The sequence below is a fragment of the Balearica regulorum genome, chromosome 10 (assembly GCF_011004875.1).
Source record: "Balearica regulorum gibbericeps isolate bBalReg1 chromosome 10, bBalReg1.pri, whole genome shotgun sequence".
NCBI classification, from domain to species: domain Eukaryota; kingdom Metazoa; phylum Chordata; class Aves; order Gruiformes; family Gruidae; genus Balearica; species Balearica regulorum.
The window spans coordinates 12,985,855-13,004,129 of NC_046193.1; the positions used below are offsets into that span (position 1 = coordinate 12,985,855).

Below are 18,275 nucleotides of genomic sequence, written 5' to 3' on the forward strand. Positions count from 1 at the left end.
TGACCAAAGGTCATCTTCCTGATTTTCTGTGCCTGTTTCTCCCCCTGGTATCACACTTTTTTGTGATAACTGCTACAGTTCTCAAAGTGCATTGCCTTCTGGGGAAAGGTACATTCTTTTTGTACTTGCATTTAAAATAATATGGTTCCTTTTTTCTTGAGACACACTTTATTTAGCTGTGTTTTTTCTGCATCTGTCAAGACTGTGTGCCTGTGTGTAAGCTATTGTTGAATTCCATTTGATTGTGCAACGTTTGTGCACATAAATATATATAAAACAATGGCTGCAGGAGGTGTAGGAAGCATGAGACCATGCATATTCACTTGGAACAAATAGATCAGAGCTCAGTCAGACTTATCTCTGGATTCTACAGCTGTATTATGGGGTGCTCTGTCCGAATTAATTGCCTCATTAACGTTTCAGCAGGATGTGTTAGGAAGTAACTTGGGCATAGAGGCACTAATATGGGTGTACAACCTCTGGATCATGGTAGCTTGCATCCAACCAGTCTGGAACATAGTCCAAATCTCCCTTGCTTAGTGTAAACATTTCCTAAGTGTCCTGCCAGGCTTCACACATCTGATTCCATCTGGCATCTGTTTGGGACATTGCTGTTTCCAACAATGTACATAATTTCATTTCTCCCTTTGGATAGTTTTCCTTCCCCATAGCTCAGAAATCAGTTGACAGCAAAGAGAACTTCATCCTCTATCATCTATACTCATGCCCATTGGTATCATGTGCTTTTGAAACTTTCCTGACCCTTTGATCATCTTCATCAAGATTCTTCACAAACACTCTTCTCCCTAGGACTGTAAGGCCTCTGATATTGCTTAAACTTTCTGTGCACAACACATCCTATGGTTTTGCTCTTTTTGTATTCTTTCAACTGGATCTTAGTGCCATTGCAGACTGCTTCCACACAACTCCTTTTCAATTTCACAATGTTCATCACAGAACACTGATCAGCAGACAGGGCTGGGAGTGAGCTTATCTAACTCGCCATGTATCCCATTGTGTTCTACGGTGGCCCCTTTCTAGTCCTGTCTCTACTCTGAGCAGATTTGCTACAGGGAAATATTGTAATGAGAATAAATTGTTGTGCCAGAAGATTAGTTTTCAATCTTATAGTACCTGAAAGAATCTGTGTATGAACTCTTGTATTTAACAGCAAGGTGATGGTCACCAACATCGTGTGTAATATTAGATAACCCCAAAAGTCAAGGAGCACTGGAGAGCAGTGAAAAGGAAAAATCAGTATTTGAAAATACAGCCTATCTGTGTGGAAACCCTAGAACAGTCTGCCTGGATGAAATCAGACCTTGAGTCTACCTCTGCCTCTTTTGTCTGGTCTGGTTACAGGCCTTTCAGTACCTCCTGCCAATGTTCTGCATAGGAAAAGAAAAACTGTTCAGAAATTTACCTTGCTGAAAGAGCTTTATTCCTATCGTGCCAGTCAAGCACAATAATGTTCTTTTCACCTGGGAACATGCTGCTGCCAGCAGAAGGCCCCCAAATGCAATTGTTTCCACTCTGACTTGCATGCTTAGGCCTAGATAGCTGTCATCCTGCTTTAGGCACCGGAAAGTTGTATGTCTTTTCTAGGCTCCCTGTACAGCCAGTGGAGAAACAGTGGGACCTCTAGGGAATGATCTGTTGCAGTCTAACGTAGATGCCTGAGACAGATGAGCTGAATTGCCCTCTAGAGGATATCTATTTCTCTTCCTTGACTAAAGAGGAATTCTGGATCACTAGCCTGCACTAGATTTTCTGTTGGTTGAGATGAATCTAATGGGTTTGATTCAGCATTATTGCAAATAGGTAAGCCTGACCCTATCTGCATGATTCAAGTCAATGGGACCTTTTACAAGCATGTAAAGGCATGCATGAATGCTTGCCATATCAAGATATAAGGAAAGGGTGTTGCAGCTCACTCTAGAGAGCCTCAGCTTTTACAGCAGACTGATGTGTACATGAAGCTTGTACCTGTATGAAAATAGAAGGGACACTGCAGATATAACTACAGAGTTAAGAGAAACATGGGAAGGGGGTGGTTAGTTTGTGCCTTTTCCCTTTTATTTAAGGTGAGGAGGAGAATTTCCACAGTGACATTTGACAAATTACCTTAATAGGGTAGTGTTTTGTATGATGAAAGAACCAATCCTCAAACACCTCCCTATGTGGTTTGCAGGTGGTGTATAAGTGCCTTCATGGTATGTGGTACGTCTGCAGAGAATTTTCAGGGAACATCTCATTACTTTGGTTATCAGTGACAGCAAAACCAGAAACAGCAGTGCAGACAGGCAGAGTTGTTTTGGTTAGAACAGACTCAGTTTGATAGAAGGAAGATTTCACCTCCAGGACCATCATCAGCTCTTTGTGCCTACAGCTGATATTAAACTGAAAGGCCTCATGCAGGATGTAAGATAGAAGCCCTCTTCTCCATCCTTCAGGTTGCAAAACTTGCATTTGCTATTAAACTTAATCTGGTGTTGTCTGAGCAAATGTTCAGGTTGCACAACCCTAAAAACAGCTCTGGTAACTCAGTAAAAAACAGTTATTGTTTTGAGCATTGCTAATATGCAAGAAATTAGACAATTAGACCACCAGGTACATTACTCTCATACCTCAGCCTTCATAAATTGAAGAGCTGCCACTTCTGGATTAGCATGTTTGTGAGGATTTAAATGTACCAATTCCAAAGCATCATCTCACTTTGAGAAAACCATGCAAACAGGGCCAGACTAACAACACTAAATGAAAAACCCACCCACTGGGCAAGTGCTGAAAAGCAGTAATAAACTGCAAACAGCAGACTTAGTGGATGATTTTGGTGAGAACAACCTGGTCTTCAGCTTCCTATTTTGAACTCGGGGGGGGACAACCCTCAATGGGAGATCAAAACTTGACCCTTGTGTACAGTAGATACTGAGCTGGGAAAGGAAATCTGATGAAAAAGCTGAATGAAATGCTGTACTAATCCCTTTGAGAAAGCACGCTTGAAGAGTGCTCTGCCATCCAGAGCAAAGTCTAGGTTCAGCTGTGACATCCCCCTCAGGCTCCCAGAAAGTTAACAGGACACTGCCCAGGCCCAGAAAGTCTTTAAGCATTAGTCATAATAATGAACAGCATTCTCTCTTAATCACTGCTAGGAGAAAAAAGTTGTATAACAATTGGATGTCCTGGCACTATCCAAACCACCCTTTGCTGACCCTCCAATGTGAGACTGCAAAGACATTCCCTTGAAAAAAAAAAATCTGTTGAGATTTGACATGAAAGTGTGAATCTGCTATTCCTTTTTCTCAGAGGTAGCTGGCCTCTGATCTTTTTGCTTCCTCTGTTCCTAGCAGCGGGGGATGAATGAGAGCCAGGTAGTCTGCAGAACCTTGTTTTGACACTGCTTAGATCTATATGTAAAAAAAAAAAGAGATGGTAGGGTGGTAAAAAGAGCCCCAGAGCAAGGCACACACCTGCCTGTTATTGGGGGTGACAACACAGGATTAAGTAGTTTGGATATAGACATGTATGGGAGCTTTGACTTGGAAGCCTAATCGTTTTCTAACCAATGGTTGGAAAAGCTGCTGTATCCTTGGCTCTTTCCTGTGGCTTATTTGGAGGCTTAAGGGATCCTTGTGAAATGGCACCATCTTTTGTATTCACCCTTTGCTTAGCTTAAAAAATAATGCAGGCATGTAGACCCATTAAAAAGGGTCTCCAGGAAAACAAGCTTTTTTACTCTAAGCACAAGGGTTGAAAATTAAAATGTGCCCAGATGCGCATACATCCCCCCATACTCTGAAAAGCTCTGCTTCTCATCCTTTTACTTCTGAGCAGAGGGAGTGAACTTTTAATTGTAATATCACAAAGGCCTGATCACATCTTGGTTGAAAGTCTGTCTTAATCAGCCCTGACCACACACGCAGCTGTCTATCTTATTTCCTTCATTTAAGAAACATCATTGCCTGAGTCAATCCCCACATCTGACACACTTTAAAAATTGCCCTGATTTGGTCATATGCTCTGAAGATGCACATGTATATTTCAGATTCAACAGTCTTTGATTTTTTTTCATTTGCCTGTTTTTCATCAAATAGCCAGAGTCTGCTCATAGCTATATCTTATGCAGTATTATTAGACATAAGTTTAAGGCAAGATACCTCAAAGTCTACTGAATTACTTGGAGGATTTGCTATTTTCCTATAAGTTTGGACCATACTGTTACAACCAGTATTATATTTTATATCTGTGTCTAATTACATGGGAGAGACAGCTGTGCTGAGGGCAGACAGATTTATTGGGGACTTGAGTGGAGACTGCTGTATGAATTATTCATTTTTCATTATTCCTTGTCTACTCCTTTTTACAGTAGTTTCTGACAAAACAAACTTAGTATAGGAGTGAGACGAAAAGACAAGAGGATGCTTTGTGATACATTATGACTGATAGCCAATTCTAAAGTACCATGATGAAATTTTTCATTATGCTGCTGTCAAGGGGAGAACCCAAATAAACCAGCCATCTCTGAGCCAGAACTGTCTGCACACCGTCCCTAACATAATTGACGATGCCTTTGACAAACAAGGCCATTGTCACGTCGGCTGGTGTTTTGTTAGACAGGGAGGCGGATGGAGAGAAAACTAGGTTTGCCAAGAGAAAAGAAGCAAAAATCAGCAGGGAAAGATGCTGTGTTGTCAAATATTGGGAAATGTAAAAAGGTGAGGTTTTGGAAACTTGTTTTTATGTTTCTTTAATTGTGAGGTTTATCTGCAAATCTGTACTATTAAACAGATAAAACCCAGTCATCAACAGCTGCCCCTTCAGCATGTGACATGTGGGCTCTTATTTTGGGAGTTACCTTAGATGCACATCTGGGATTTTGGCCGTAATACTCTGGAAGCCAGACAATGTACACACCCAAGCTGAAATGCTAAATAAACACAGACTGAGTAAAGCATTTGCAAACCACTTGTATAACTCATCTGAAAGTATTGTACGTTTATTGGTTCAGCTTGCTTTCTGATCTACCAGAAGCTGTCCCAGTTTCTCATTTGGGAACATTAGTTTTCCTGAACTGTAGCCCCAAAATGCAGAAAGAGAAGAAAAAAAAAAAGGGACTTTTTTCCTACTTCCTCATCAGCTTCTGCCAATGCTGTCACTCACTGTCCTGTCATACTTTCCCTTAAGGATAGGATGGGAGAAAGTCCCACCTTCCTGAATCAGAATCTAGTCTCAGTTGGTGATAGGTAGTTTAATGATGTTAGTGATTTACCCATCTGTTCTGTGACCGTAACTGAGGAAACCTGAAAACCAGAAATAAGATAGGAATAAAGACGGACCCAGCGGTTGCAGAAATATAAGAAATTTAAGGTGAAAACTCCACAGGTAGATCCTATATACAGAGCTATTACAGTGAAATCAGAAACCTGGATTCAAGCCAACCCAAATGTTGGCAACCTCTTACTTCTTGTGGCTCAGACCTGTCTGCAGTAGAGGAAATGTGTGTTTTCCCTCTTTATCCCCAAATCTGACATACTTTTTTTTTTTTTTTTCCCAGCGATGGGTGGAACTAAGTGTCTTTTCTTTTAGGGTGATATAGTCAGCCCTGAAAAAATCTGGGCAAAAATAATTCAAGTTGAGCAGCAACAAATCAGAACTTGCCTTTGAAACTGTCAGTGCTAATGAGCACTTCATTGTTACACCTGCTCTCGAGAACTGACAGCAAAATCCCTGGGTTTGCTCCCAAAGTCAAGACTGCTTTGTGGCAAACAGGCGAGCCTGCTGCCATCCGCCAACCAGCTCATTGTGTTGAGTACATTGCCCATGACAGCACGCTTATTTTCTGTCCTTAGGCTATTGTGCTAGTGTCCCTTGAAAACAACGGACTGAGATGTGTCTACAGCAGAGTGTAATAATATTATTAAAAATATTGGCATAAAGAACACAGAGCATAGTGAAAAAAATAACTATGTAGTAAGCAGATCATAAGAGAAATGTCCTTTAAACAAAATAGCTCACCCTTTTTCTCGTACTATTTTCAAAAGATATTTTCTTTTCTTGAGCATCAAATATGAGGTTGCAGATGAATGTGAATCTGTCCCTGCTACAGTTAATACTCTTCATAGTCATATACTTGCCCCTTCCCTTGGAAATGATGTGTGGAATCAGAGTGTTCATTTGGTCTTTTATCTGTGAGCTCATGAAGAAAAGTAGTTTGATTAGAAGCAATGATGGGAAAACTTCAAAAGCTTTGGCGATCATGTTTGGTTCAGATAAGGATCCAAAAGGCTGGCCTCTGATCCAAGCTATCTAAACACCTTGGGTGTTCAACATTTAACTGAAAATCTCTGTTAAAGCAGGTCTTAGCCACAAGATTTTTATTTCTGCCCTCTTCCAGATGGATGAAGTAGTGATGCATTTCCTTTTCGGTCTCTGCTACAAGTAAAAGCTAGGGCACGCCGCTTTGTTGATGCAAAAAAAGAGCTGAAATATCAAGGCCTGGAGTTCAGCTCAGTTCTCACTTTAATCAAACTTGTTTGAATATCAGAAATGAGTGGATAAGTTTATTGCTTGTATTTTACCTCTGCAGAGCTGTTGGCACACAGCTTGGCCATCTCAGCTAGCCTCTGCCCTGATGGAGAGGAGTCAACTGTGTTGGCTTTGCACTACTATCTGTATATGAGTTTCTGCCTCACTCTCTGATGCTGTCACATTGGGAATGTACTGGTGGTGTGGGATTATGACAACTTATTGTCTGTGAAGGCAGAGTTGTCCACAGGAGCTATAACTATCTGTGTTACTGCCAAGTTGCCTTGAGTTGCCAGGCTGGTGTCAAACTGGCAATAGTATGAGAAAGATCTGGGGGTTTTTCCTCCTATTTGCTCATCTCCATCTACATGTAAAATATGTCTATTGAGTTTAGAGATTCCCTCATTCAGTCCGCTTCTTTAAAACAAATCTGCTCATGTATTTGTACAAAAATTTCATCATCTTCCTTACATACATACAGTACTGCATGGTGAGATGTGTCCCTTAGAACTCACACTGAAGGAAATTTGTGGACTCTTTGGAGGCAGAAATCAAAAAAATGTTTCAGGTCATCTGAACCACCTGCACAAGCCACATCTAGCCCCAGAGGAAACAGTTGGTTTGTGATCTCTGTTTTCACAGGAAAGACAATGTAGGCATTAGCTATAATTTTTTTTCCTTGTCCATGCTAGTGAATCTTTTTGCAAAACACTTTAAAAGTGAATCACCTGCAAACCCCTTTAAAAATAAACACGCAGTGGAGGTTTTCTGCCACCACTTCAAAACCCTGTATGGTCAAGATTTGTGTAGTAGCGAGAACTGACTTTCACAATTAAGTGAGTCCCAGTTGTACTTGTTTTGCTGTGCTTAATAAGTTAAAAAGAAACAAAAAGAATATTGCAGGTGTAGGCTGACAATGCAAAGTTTACCAGTTCTGACTTAAAACTACTGAGCATAAAGAAAAGAGCACAAGTTTATCAGTCTTGCAAAAATGTCACTTAACCCAATGACTCCTGGGCACATAATCTCAGTCACCTCTTACCGTATCTCCATAGCTTGCGCCTGCCAGCCAATGGGTTCAGCCAACGCAACTTTCAGCAGAAGCTGGCGATGCCACCCCAAGACGGGATTCTGCTACTGCAAGCCGGGTGTGGCAGGCCCCAACTGCGATAGATGTCTCATGGGCTACTGGGGCTTTGGAGAAAATGGCTGTCGCCCTTGTGACTGTGCCAGAGACTGCGACCAACATACTGGAAGCTGTTTCAATGGGTAAAGAAGCCCTCCTTTGGGTTCATTTTGAGATGGGATTCTGTGAAATGAAACAAAGAATAACTGAAATACTGCAGCAATGACAGTAATTGGAGGATGCTGGAGGGTGCATGATTGTTTGAAAAGGTGGCTGTAAATCATAAAAGGTTTCTTAGATTCCATTTGGTAGCTGGCACACTTTTAAGTCCATTCTATTATCCAAGGCAATCTTGACAGGATGACTTTTTGCAGTAATAATAGGCAACTCTACAACTCCGTGGAAATATGTACAGCATCTTTGAATATACCTGTTTGCCTTGGAAATAGATGGAAGATGCTGGAGAGCTTGCCTCTCATCTGTGCCCAGGGTAAAAGGAATTACAAGGTCTCCCTCTTTTTTCTGGAGGGCAGGCATCTGTACCCCAAGTGTGCATTAATCAGTACAGAAATCCTATGATTTGCTGAGTGATTTGCAGTTTTATGGGTCCTGCAAGGGTCCTCAGTTCCTAGTGATGTCAAAAAGTGGTCACTAACTTTGAGTTACTTAATTCAGTAAAAACAAACAAACAAAAGCAAAAAAGGCCCAACACATAGTTACTCAAAAATGCTAAGTCAGCAGTGTTAATGCCTAAATAAAAGCCTAGGTCTTGTGATCTCTCTATATGGCAGGTCTTGCTCTTATTTACATTCCCAACCTGGAAAAAGCAAGCTCATCTGTCTGGAAACAGCCCCATGCTACAAACACCTGCTTCCCACCCATCTCATGTCCTAATAGAATCTTTTGTTTTATATGTCCCCCAGCTATGACAATGAGCCTTTCTTTAACATCCCCATTGGGGGACGAATCCCTGACCTTGTGCAAATGCCAACCAACGAGAGCGAAGAGGAGTGGAAATGGAATGACCATGAGCAGGGATTTTCTGCACTGAGGCACCCAGGTACAGCCCAGAGTCTGGGAACATTTAGTAACTTCAATCAGTGCTGGTTCTTTCTTCTCTCCACCCTGACTTAAATTCCCCCACTCATCTCTGTCTGTCCCTCATCTGCTGGCACCACCTGCTAATCTGAACTATGTAGGTTATCATTACATGTACATTGTTATTTTTCAAACCAACTGTACCATCCAACTTTGGGTTTGGAAATTAGCAAGTTTGAATAAGATTGTGTGGAAAAAATACTCTCCTTTCGTTGTTGTAATTATAGTCATAATGCTTATGATTTTACACAGCTCCTTCTCAAGCATTTAGTTGCTGTTCAGAACCTCAAATGCTATTTGTGAAAAGATTGTGTCAACCATCACAGAAATGCATCACCTCTGGGGTGGAATGCAAGTGATTTTAGGAGTAAGATATTCCTCATGGCACAACAGCTCAGGAGAGAAAGTATACTGTATCCAGGTAAAGTTACAAAGTAAGTAGGCTTATAGAATGAGGTGGAGACTTTAATACTTAGATAGCTCTCAGGTTTGCTTGCCATGTAGGAAGGCCAGCGCTTACCAGCATCAATGGCTTTGTAAGACCCAGAGGTAATAGTGCCACCTATTGCATATCTTGACTTTTCTGAGGGGGATATTACCTTAATAGCAGCAAGGATCAACATTTCTTAGCTTATGGGATCAAACAAGGGTATTATTACTTACATGATTTACACCTGGATCTGATTCTTACAAATCTCTTTTTTAGTTTATTAACTGTACAATAGACCCCATGAGGGTTGCATTTTACTTGACAGTACTGATCAGATGTCAGAACAATTATTGTATCATCTAACAAGAAACAGATTTCAAGAAACTGAGCTCACTCTCAAACTTACTCTTAAGGAGTATCCAGATTATGGGAGCTATATACATATAACTTTATAACTGAGTATCATTTTCTTTTCTTTTGTCTCTCGTGTCTGGCTTATCTCCAACCCTTTGTGTTCTGCGGTTCCCCTGCTAGAAAAGTGTGTGTGCAAAGAAAAGGTGCTTGGAAGCGTCACTGACTTCTGCCAAATGAAATATGCTTACGGTAAGTGGGGAACATGCCCTCAAGGTATGATAATTTCACAATGTTCTCTCTATGCAAGTTATTAGCTGATAGCTATGAAGAATGACAGGGCTGGCTAAGTCATGAAATAAGAGGTAGGATTTCTTCTGCCTTTTTCGTCTAGTGACATGTCCAACTTCTGATCAGAACTGAATAGCATTTTTCATGCAAGGTTCCGTGGTCTCTCCTTCCCACCCAGTTAGCTGCCCTGTTTACAGCAAACAGTGCTAGAATTGTAACTCAGTGGAATGGCTGGCCTCTACATTACGAATAAATGATAAAAACCTTGCGTCTAAACCACCATTGGTTTTGCACTCATTATGCAGGTTCAAATGGCCACACTTGTTTACCAAGAATGTATTTAATATTGTTATTTATGAACAACTAGTTCATGCCATCACATGAAGCAAGAAAGGAAAGCTCTGGGATCCAAAGGTTTGATGTGCTTGTGTCACGACACAACAAAGCCTGCTTGTGGGGCCAATCTAGATGAGACTACCCTGCCAAAAAGTTACAGGATCCTATTAAATTAAAGGAACAGAAATTTATCATGGCAACCAGATGTTGGGCCGCAAAACAAAAATGCTTTTTTCTGGTTTGTTGTGCAATCATGGAATTTTAGCCATGTGACATGCCTGCAGTGTGATGGGAAACTTCCTGACTTCCTTCCTGTAGAGCAGACAGTCCCTTCCCACCACAGAAAATTTTTGAGAGGCCAATGTTAAAGCTCAACACAAGTTTTCAAACTGCAAAATATAAAGCCTAGAATCAGTGCACTTAAACTCAGACTGTTAGCTGCTGATCTGTTTTTTCTACCTTTCCTGTGTATATATACAAGTGCTTCCTATGATTTCCAAGCGTTTGACATCAGCCCATTAAAAAGTAGTTGCTAAATAACATGGTGAAAGGATCCGTTAACTACTTCAATAGAAAAATCTAGCTTTTCTTCTCCAAATTTATTTAGAAGAACCATGACTGAAGTGGACAAGCACTGGAATACACTTTCTGTACAGCTGCAGTGTTTTTTCATGTCTTCTTTCAAGGTGTTAAAATTCTACCTTATAGCAGCATAAACCAAATTTCATTTAGAAATTCATTGTTGGTCTCTATCTTGATATGTTTTCTGGCAGTGATAAAAGCAAGAATCCTATCAGCTCATGACAAAGGGACCCACGCAGAAGTAGTTGTGAAAGTGAAGAAGGTCCTGAAATCAGGCAAGGTGAAAATTGCTCGGAGCAACAGAAGCATTTACCCAGAATCCTGGACCAACAGGGGATGTACATGTCCCATTCTCAATCCTGGTAAGGACAAAATGCTTACCAGGTATTTTCTTTCCCCTGTAAACAGTGCTGACAATTCATTATGAACATTAGCTATGGCTACTGAACACTTCCCATCAGTCTTTCTGGAGCAGAGTCCTTTGATTCATCCACACCAAAGAGGGAGTCAATAGACAGCTGCAGTAAAAAGCATTTTCTTATCAGAGAACAAAGTTTTACCAAAAAGCCCAAACCTCCTGGAAATGTTTTACTTTCACTGACTTTTCCAGAATATTTGTGACTAGAAGAATATTTGCAAAGAAAAAAAAAATCCTGTATTTTTATGTTCAAAGTGTTTTCTTTCTCACTCTGTATTCTCATATCATGCTTTACTTCTTTTTTGGAAAAACTAGACATTATTATAAAAATTTTGAAAAGTGGAGGGAATCTAACTACTTCTATGCCTTTGTAATGGTTTCAAATAATGAAAAGTAAGCCTTCATTCTTTCTTCTACTGGAAATTCTAGTGCACTCAATGGTTTGTTTCATCAGACACTAAAGCTGACAACCTGCAGCATACTGGAAACCAATCAAGGGTGGAGGGCATAAACCCAAATGAATTTAATTTCAAACCAAGTAAGACAGGAAAATCTTTAATAATTAGAAAAATCATCTTTTAAGTAAATAAAGCCCCTCTTTTTATAACCAGTTTAGGATACGTCTCTAGGTTTGCTCCCTAACCACATTCTATCAGAATGATCCATGTTTCTTCATTTTTAATGATGGGAATCTCCATGCAGCAGTGGAGTGGAGAAGTAGGGTAGTGGAAAGCTGCAGCAACTTTCTCCCAAGCTCTGCTGCAGGCAGGAACATCACACTGTAGACTGCAAAGCTTCCATGCTAGCGCTGAGTAATGTCAGTGGCTGAGCAGATACATTCCTCAATTGAACCCTCCCTATTGCTGCCTGTCCTGCAATACAACTCTGGACCACAGAGAAAAGTAAGTTTCCTTGAACAACAGCTAAAATCTCTGGGTAAATCTCAGAGTCCTGCAAATTTGAGCCTGGATTCTATTTTTTTTTTTCAAGTAGAATCATAGAATCATTTAGGTTGGAAAAGACCTTTAAGATCATGGAGTAAACCTAACACTGCCAAGTCCACTGCTAAACCATATCGCTAAGTAGGTGCTGGGTGTCTAATTCTGACAGATTTTGATTACTCACAGTTTTTCTTCATATCACTGGAAGTTCCAAGTCTGTGGGACCATGTCCTGGGATCAAATCCCAATAAGACAAAGACTTAGGGTGTCATTATGGTGACCGGTAGTGTATGCTGGGAATCATGTTTCACTATTCAACCCTATGCCACAGAAAATGGTGACTTGTCGTCGTCATTCTAAAAGCAGCACCTGATAGAAAAATTACCCCAGGTTTTTTTTCCTCTGAATAGATTAAAAACATATCTGGAGTGAGAGGAATTCCTTGTGCTTCACTTAAAATGTAAGGTTTACTCTAACCTTTAAGACGAGTTCTCAGCTGATATTAGCCACATAGAAGAGACAGCTGTTTTAGGAAAGGCTGTGTCAAATTAAATTCAGTATGAATTTTTCCTGTTACGGCAAAATGACCCATACTGTCTCAGAAATGAATTTTGTCTTCCATTTTCTGTATCAAGTGAAAGACTTGCATCTGAATTTGTATTGAAGTGTAATATGAATCCTCAGCTCTCTTTTTGGGGGTAGTTCTTGAATTCACACATAATTTTTTTGCCTTAATGTAGTTCAAATGAATAAGGTGTTTTCCTTTACTTAAACTCCAGTGGCACAGTTGTGCATAATTATTTACCAGTGCTCCCTGCAAAACTCTGGGAGCCCTGAATCAGATGTGAATAAAACATATTGCTTAAATATTATGAGAGTACATCTGATCCCACAGATATTTGATGAGGGAAAATATCACAGGACATTTTTATCCTTCTTTGTACCTCCTAGCTTTACATTGCACCTCTTCAGAAACATAGGGCTGAAGACATACGGCTCGGAAATTTCGATGTTAGAGATATAGATGTTATGCCTTTGCCTTGATATAAATTAAAGCTATGGACTGGTCCCAGTTACTGCAGTTCTGCAGATTTCAACATATTGCTTGACAGAACCCCTGCCCAAAGATCACAGTATGCCCTGACTTATTGGCATAAGTCAATGAAACCTTACTTTTTCTCTCTTCTTGGGGCTTTTACACTCACCTTTACCCTCCTTTCTATACAAGCATTAGCAGTTGCTTCCCAGCACACAACTTTCAAGAAGGAGGGAACAAAGGTATAAGTAGCAGCCACTAGATCCTTGTGGATCTGTGTGCAGAACCTTACACAACTTGCCATGGGTGCCTCTCTGTTTCTCTATCTCTATTGTATGTATCTCTATTCTGATCAATGAGGGAATTTTACTTATTACAGTTAATACAACACAAAGAGTGTTTATACATCTACTAAGGCAATTTATTAGTAGTGCTTGTTTCTTGTTTCCACATGTAGTTACTTGTTTGTTAACAGACCTCATTTTTGAGGCCCTGCTACCTGTATCTTAAGGATATAATCTAGGAAATCTGGTTTACTACTTTCATATATAATACCAGCTTCCACATCTGTTCAGGTTGAATTCTGCTACTCATCATACCTATACAAGCCAGGATTAACGCTACTGAAGCTCACGGAGTTACAATGGCTTAAAACAAAGGTCAGACAGAGCAGACTCAAACCTCGTGATCTGCACATGGAGGTGTTGAATTTGTAAGTGGTAAGGCCACTGGAACTAAATCCATTTGTAGTTGTAATTCCTGAGCATAATCATATGAGAGCATTGAACCTGTGTGCCCAGGAGTCACACTGGAAGTATTTACACACAGAAGATGGCACATGCATAAACTGGATGAAGCTGGCTAAGATGCTACATGCCAGATCCTTATGAAATAGAGAAATTACACATGAAATTCTGTTTTCTTCTATTTGACTGAAGTTTTTCCTTTTTTTTTTTTTTTTTTTTAAACTAGGCACTGACTATCTTATAGCAGGCCAGGAGGACTCTAGGACCAGCAAACTCCTTGTGAACATGAACAGCCTGGTGAAACCCTGGAAAGCGTATTTGGGAAAACAAGTATCAGATATTCTTCGAACTGGGTGCAAATAATTTCTGCTTCAGAAGTTACAGTGCTAAACTTCACCTTTTAGTAACACTGCAGTGAAAGGTGTAGTTAGTTCACGCATTTCCATTCAACGTGCTCCTAGCTGGAGTGCTGAGAGCAGACTTACTATCCTTTTTCCTTTCATGTGCTTAGACAGGAAACTTGGGACACAACTACTTTTTCCTCAAAAAATGCACAACCTTATCATACAAATTAACTAGTACATCATACATAGGTTACAAGTCAGTTCTTCATTTGAGCCTGATTCCACACATCCAGAGAATCATTTTGCAAGGCAAAACTAAAGATAGGGATTAGTGTTTCCATACTTAAGGTCAGAGCCTGATATTAATATGTATAAGCTGCTTACATAATGCATTCATCACTTGGGTGTAGTTTTCTTTATAAGTGACTACTAACAGGCAGCAATTTCTTTCAGCTTTACAAGTGGCATAATACTAAACAAGCATGACAAATAATACTTATTTAAAAGAGCTCAGATTGATTTAACATCAGACTGCAATTGTGCCAATATAATGGGTTGTTTTCTAGAAGGCAGTATTATCCCATTGCTGAACAGAAACCAACTATCATGACATGTTGGGACAAGGGCCTTTATAGATGTCTGTTGCTATCATCAATACTTAGTGCTGAGGTCTCCTGCAGAAATCACCTTGGCTCAAACTTGATTCCAAATCCACCCCTTGCTCTCCAAGGTCATTTTGCTCTTTGCTGTAGTACTTGAATCTGTAACTCCACAAAGGCTTCACAGCAACTACCACTAAAAAGCCTTATTGCTAGGAAAGAGCCAATACATGTGAGCAACTAGCAGCAGCTCTAATGCTGAGATTGTGACACTACAAAAGCTACAAGGCAGAAGCAGGAGAAGGTAAATGGATTGGCTGGACTGTGTACTAAATGAGGTAGCTTTAGTTCCTATGAAAGCAACCTGGCTCTTCGAACTGTGCCTAAAACCACAGGCATTTGATTGCACTTAGTGCTTTCATTCTGCTTTATTTCTCTTGGTCACATTTCAGGTTAAGATAGTGAAGCTAGACTTCCTTCCCATTGTGCCTGAGGTTTATTTTTCCCTCCAGAGAAGTAGAGGAGTTAGTTATAAAATCTGCACTCTACGTAAAAATAAATCTGATCTACAAAAGCATTCTTTCTAAATCAATTTTACCCTACAATAATTGAGGTAGCTACTTAAATCATTCCCTAACATGATATTTTGAGGAAATTGTAACTTAAGAGTTGCATCCCCCTTTCAAGGGTTCATGATCAAATGAAGCTGGTTGGAGCACATTCCCTCTTCAAGTAAAGCAAAAATTATACTGAGTCAGTCTACTCTTTCAGGGGGTTACAGAGAAAAACATGCACACATGCTACTTTTGCATATTTCTGTATATTTTATAATTTTTAATGGTCTCAGGAAAGGGGAAGATATCTTCATTTAGCACTTACTGGTACATGGAGTATCTAGAAAAAAATAATATTAAATGCAGAATGATGGAAGTCCCAGTTTACAGCCTTGGCCATCAGTTTGTTCTCTTTATCACTGGGAACCTGAAAAACCAGCTTCTTTCATTCCATTTGTTGCTGTTTTCCTTTTAACTTCATATTGGTTTTAACAGCAGAAAAATCCTCAGCTCATTTGGAAATGGATGACAGGCAGGTATTTACAAAATAAAAGCCTCACTTTTCTCCCAACAGTGCATAAACAGTGTTTCTTCCTCTCCCATTTTCAGGAAGTCTCCCCTCCTCCATTGTCATTACTTTCCCTCTTTCACTTCATCATTATTTATTTGCTGTTACCTAAAGTGGTATCCAACAGTGTGGCATCTCCAACAAGCCAGTTAATTAATGCAATAAAACACTTCTTAACCAAGGAATTTGGCTTAATTTGAAATGTCAGCTTACAGAAATTAGGAGCATAGCAACTGCTTTCTTTACTGTCTCCAGAAATCATCTCACAACAAAAAGATTGACTAGTTCTCTTTCAAATATCAATAGAGATGTGTACATGAATTTACAGTCTGTTCTCAAAGGGCCTCTCAATAAATGAAAAATCAAGTGTAGGTTTAGAACTAAACTAAGGCACATGCTTTTCAACCAAGGCCATTTTACCTGCAGGCAATCTTATTTAATGGTAATCATATTCCATTTTGGTTCATAGTTAGTACTGTTATTAAAGCAAACTCCCATATTCTACTTTTTGTGCCAGATTGGTGATTTTATGGGGAAGGTAAACATCTGCATAGTTCCTTTCTGTGGATGAAAGTTATTTTTTAACATGGTCATTTATAAGCATTTCTAGCTACTAGTAGTAGAAATACTATTTGGAACAAGAATATTGATATCCTGATGTGTTCTTTTGGGGCCTACTATAATACAGTGATTAACAACTACCAAATGCAAACACTGTTGTATGCAAACAAGATAGTCATCAATATATCACACATTTCAGATATCTCAAAAGTAGGTGATACATACACACACTTCAGAGAAAACTGTAATACAAGTGGAGCTTGCATTACACAGCTATTTTCTTCTCTTCCGCCTAATTTCCCATTCTTTTTGAATCTCTAATTTACTTGCTGGTACCAGTATAGCTAAGTCTACTTCACTCCCTCTGTTAGCTCAAAACATTGCACATTTTTTTCCTACTACTAGCTTGCATTCAATGGTTTTGCTCTACAGAGTAGCAGGTATTCCATCAGCATGGCATTTAATTTGAAAGTGAAAAATGAAAACACATTAGGGTGAGTTAACACTGCAAGTTGACTTTTTATTGGTATCGCTACTTCTGCTAATCAGGTATCTCTGAGTTCACAAAGAAAAATAAGAGTTCCAACTCATGCAGAGCTACTATGTGCAATCTCTGTTCTGCCGTGCTACAATCCAGGTAGCCAGTCTGAAAATAAATTCTATCTAAATAGAAATGAACTGCATAGATCGAGTTAGAACAACTATTGATTAAAGAAGAGATCAGAAAGTTTAAACTGATCACCATGAAACTTTGGAAAGGAAAAAAGTTATTTTCTTGTGTACTGGTATCTGAAATGAAGATAAGCATGAGACAGTGCAAGATGACAACCGTCTTCCTAATAGAAGCTGTTACATATTCCTCAGAACAAGCAAACAAGGTCATACATTGCAAATTAAAAGAACTACAACAGAAGGTACAGTATTCCTGTACCAAAAAATAGTTGTTTTGTAGTCCTGTGTACAATATCACATACCTTGTGATCCTCTCTGTGACTGTGTGTCTTAGGTAGCACAGCAATACAAAGAATACAAACATGGAAAAAAGTATGCATTTGCCCAGTACAAAAGTGGCTGGACAACTTCTTTTAGTGTGTCTAAAATGGGACCTGTCTTTAAAATGGACACATGAACAACCCTACAGCACCCAAATAGATAAGGTGCTACAAGCAGTAGCAATGATTTATCACTTGGAAATCCTGCATAAGGATGAAATAAAAGCCTTTACCCATAAGAAGCCTGGAAAGCTGTGGAAAATTTGTAATAGGGCAGGTGACTGAAGCAGAAGCACATGTAACTTTTCACAGATACAGCAGCAAACTCAGGATTGCTGGAGTCAAAGTAGCTCTAACAGCTGTGCAGCACGTGTGTCCATTAATACATGATCATTCTGGCAATGTGGACCCTTAAAGCATCAAAGTAGTTCATTAAACAGCCATTGTGAGCCCTACCTCCAGTGTACCGACATACTGCTACTAATGCTTCTCCAGCTTCTGCTCTTGGTAAGCAGCTAAGAAGGAAAACGTACCTATGCGCAACCTTTGTGCACTGCTTTTCTGAGAGTGGCTCACTGCTATGAAGAATAAGTTTTCTCTGTAGCATTTACCATGTCTCATAATTTTTCCATGCTGCTTGATATAAGCTTTCTTTGAATTGATATAATTCACATGATGTGCTCCTTCAAGTCCCCCAGATCCAGAAAAGTGAGTGTGTTATTTGTTATGTGTTGTAGCACTTTTTTTGTACTTAAAACTTCAATTAAAAATACTCAG

The 18,275-nt window shown here is 39.6% G+C and overlaps 1 protein-coding gene across 2 annotated transcripts in view; it reads left to right on the forward strand.

The window, feature by feature from the left end:
- Nucleotides 1–16,447, forward strand: part of LOC104640244 (netrin-4) — a 53,605-nt gene extending 37,158 nt beyond the window's left edge. The window contains exons 6-10 of one of the 2 annotated variants that reach the window (XM_010308548.2): nucleotides 7,581–7,794; nucleotides 8,575–8,711; nucleotides 9,714–9,782; nucleotides 10,931–11,101; nucleotides 14,107–16,447. In XM_010308548.2, the coding sequence (XP_010306850.2) occupies nucleotides 7,581–7,794; nucleotides 8,575–8,711; nucleotides 9,714–9,782; nucleotides 10,931–11,101; nucleotides 14,107–14,243 (728 nt within the window). In that variant the 3' untranslated portion in view covers nucleotides 14,244–16,447. Of the gene's footprint in view, nucleotides 1–7,580; nucleotides 7,795–8,574; nucleotides 8,712–9,713; nucleotides 9,783–10,930; nucleotides 11,102–11,586; nucleotides 11,688–14,106 lie in introns of those variants that run through there. The other variant, XM_075762142.1, reaches the window with a different exon arrangement.
- The last annotated feature ends 1,828 nt before the right edge of the window (nucleotides 16,448–18,275 follow it).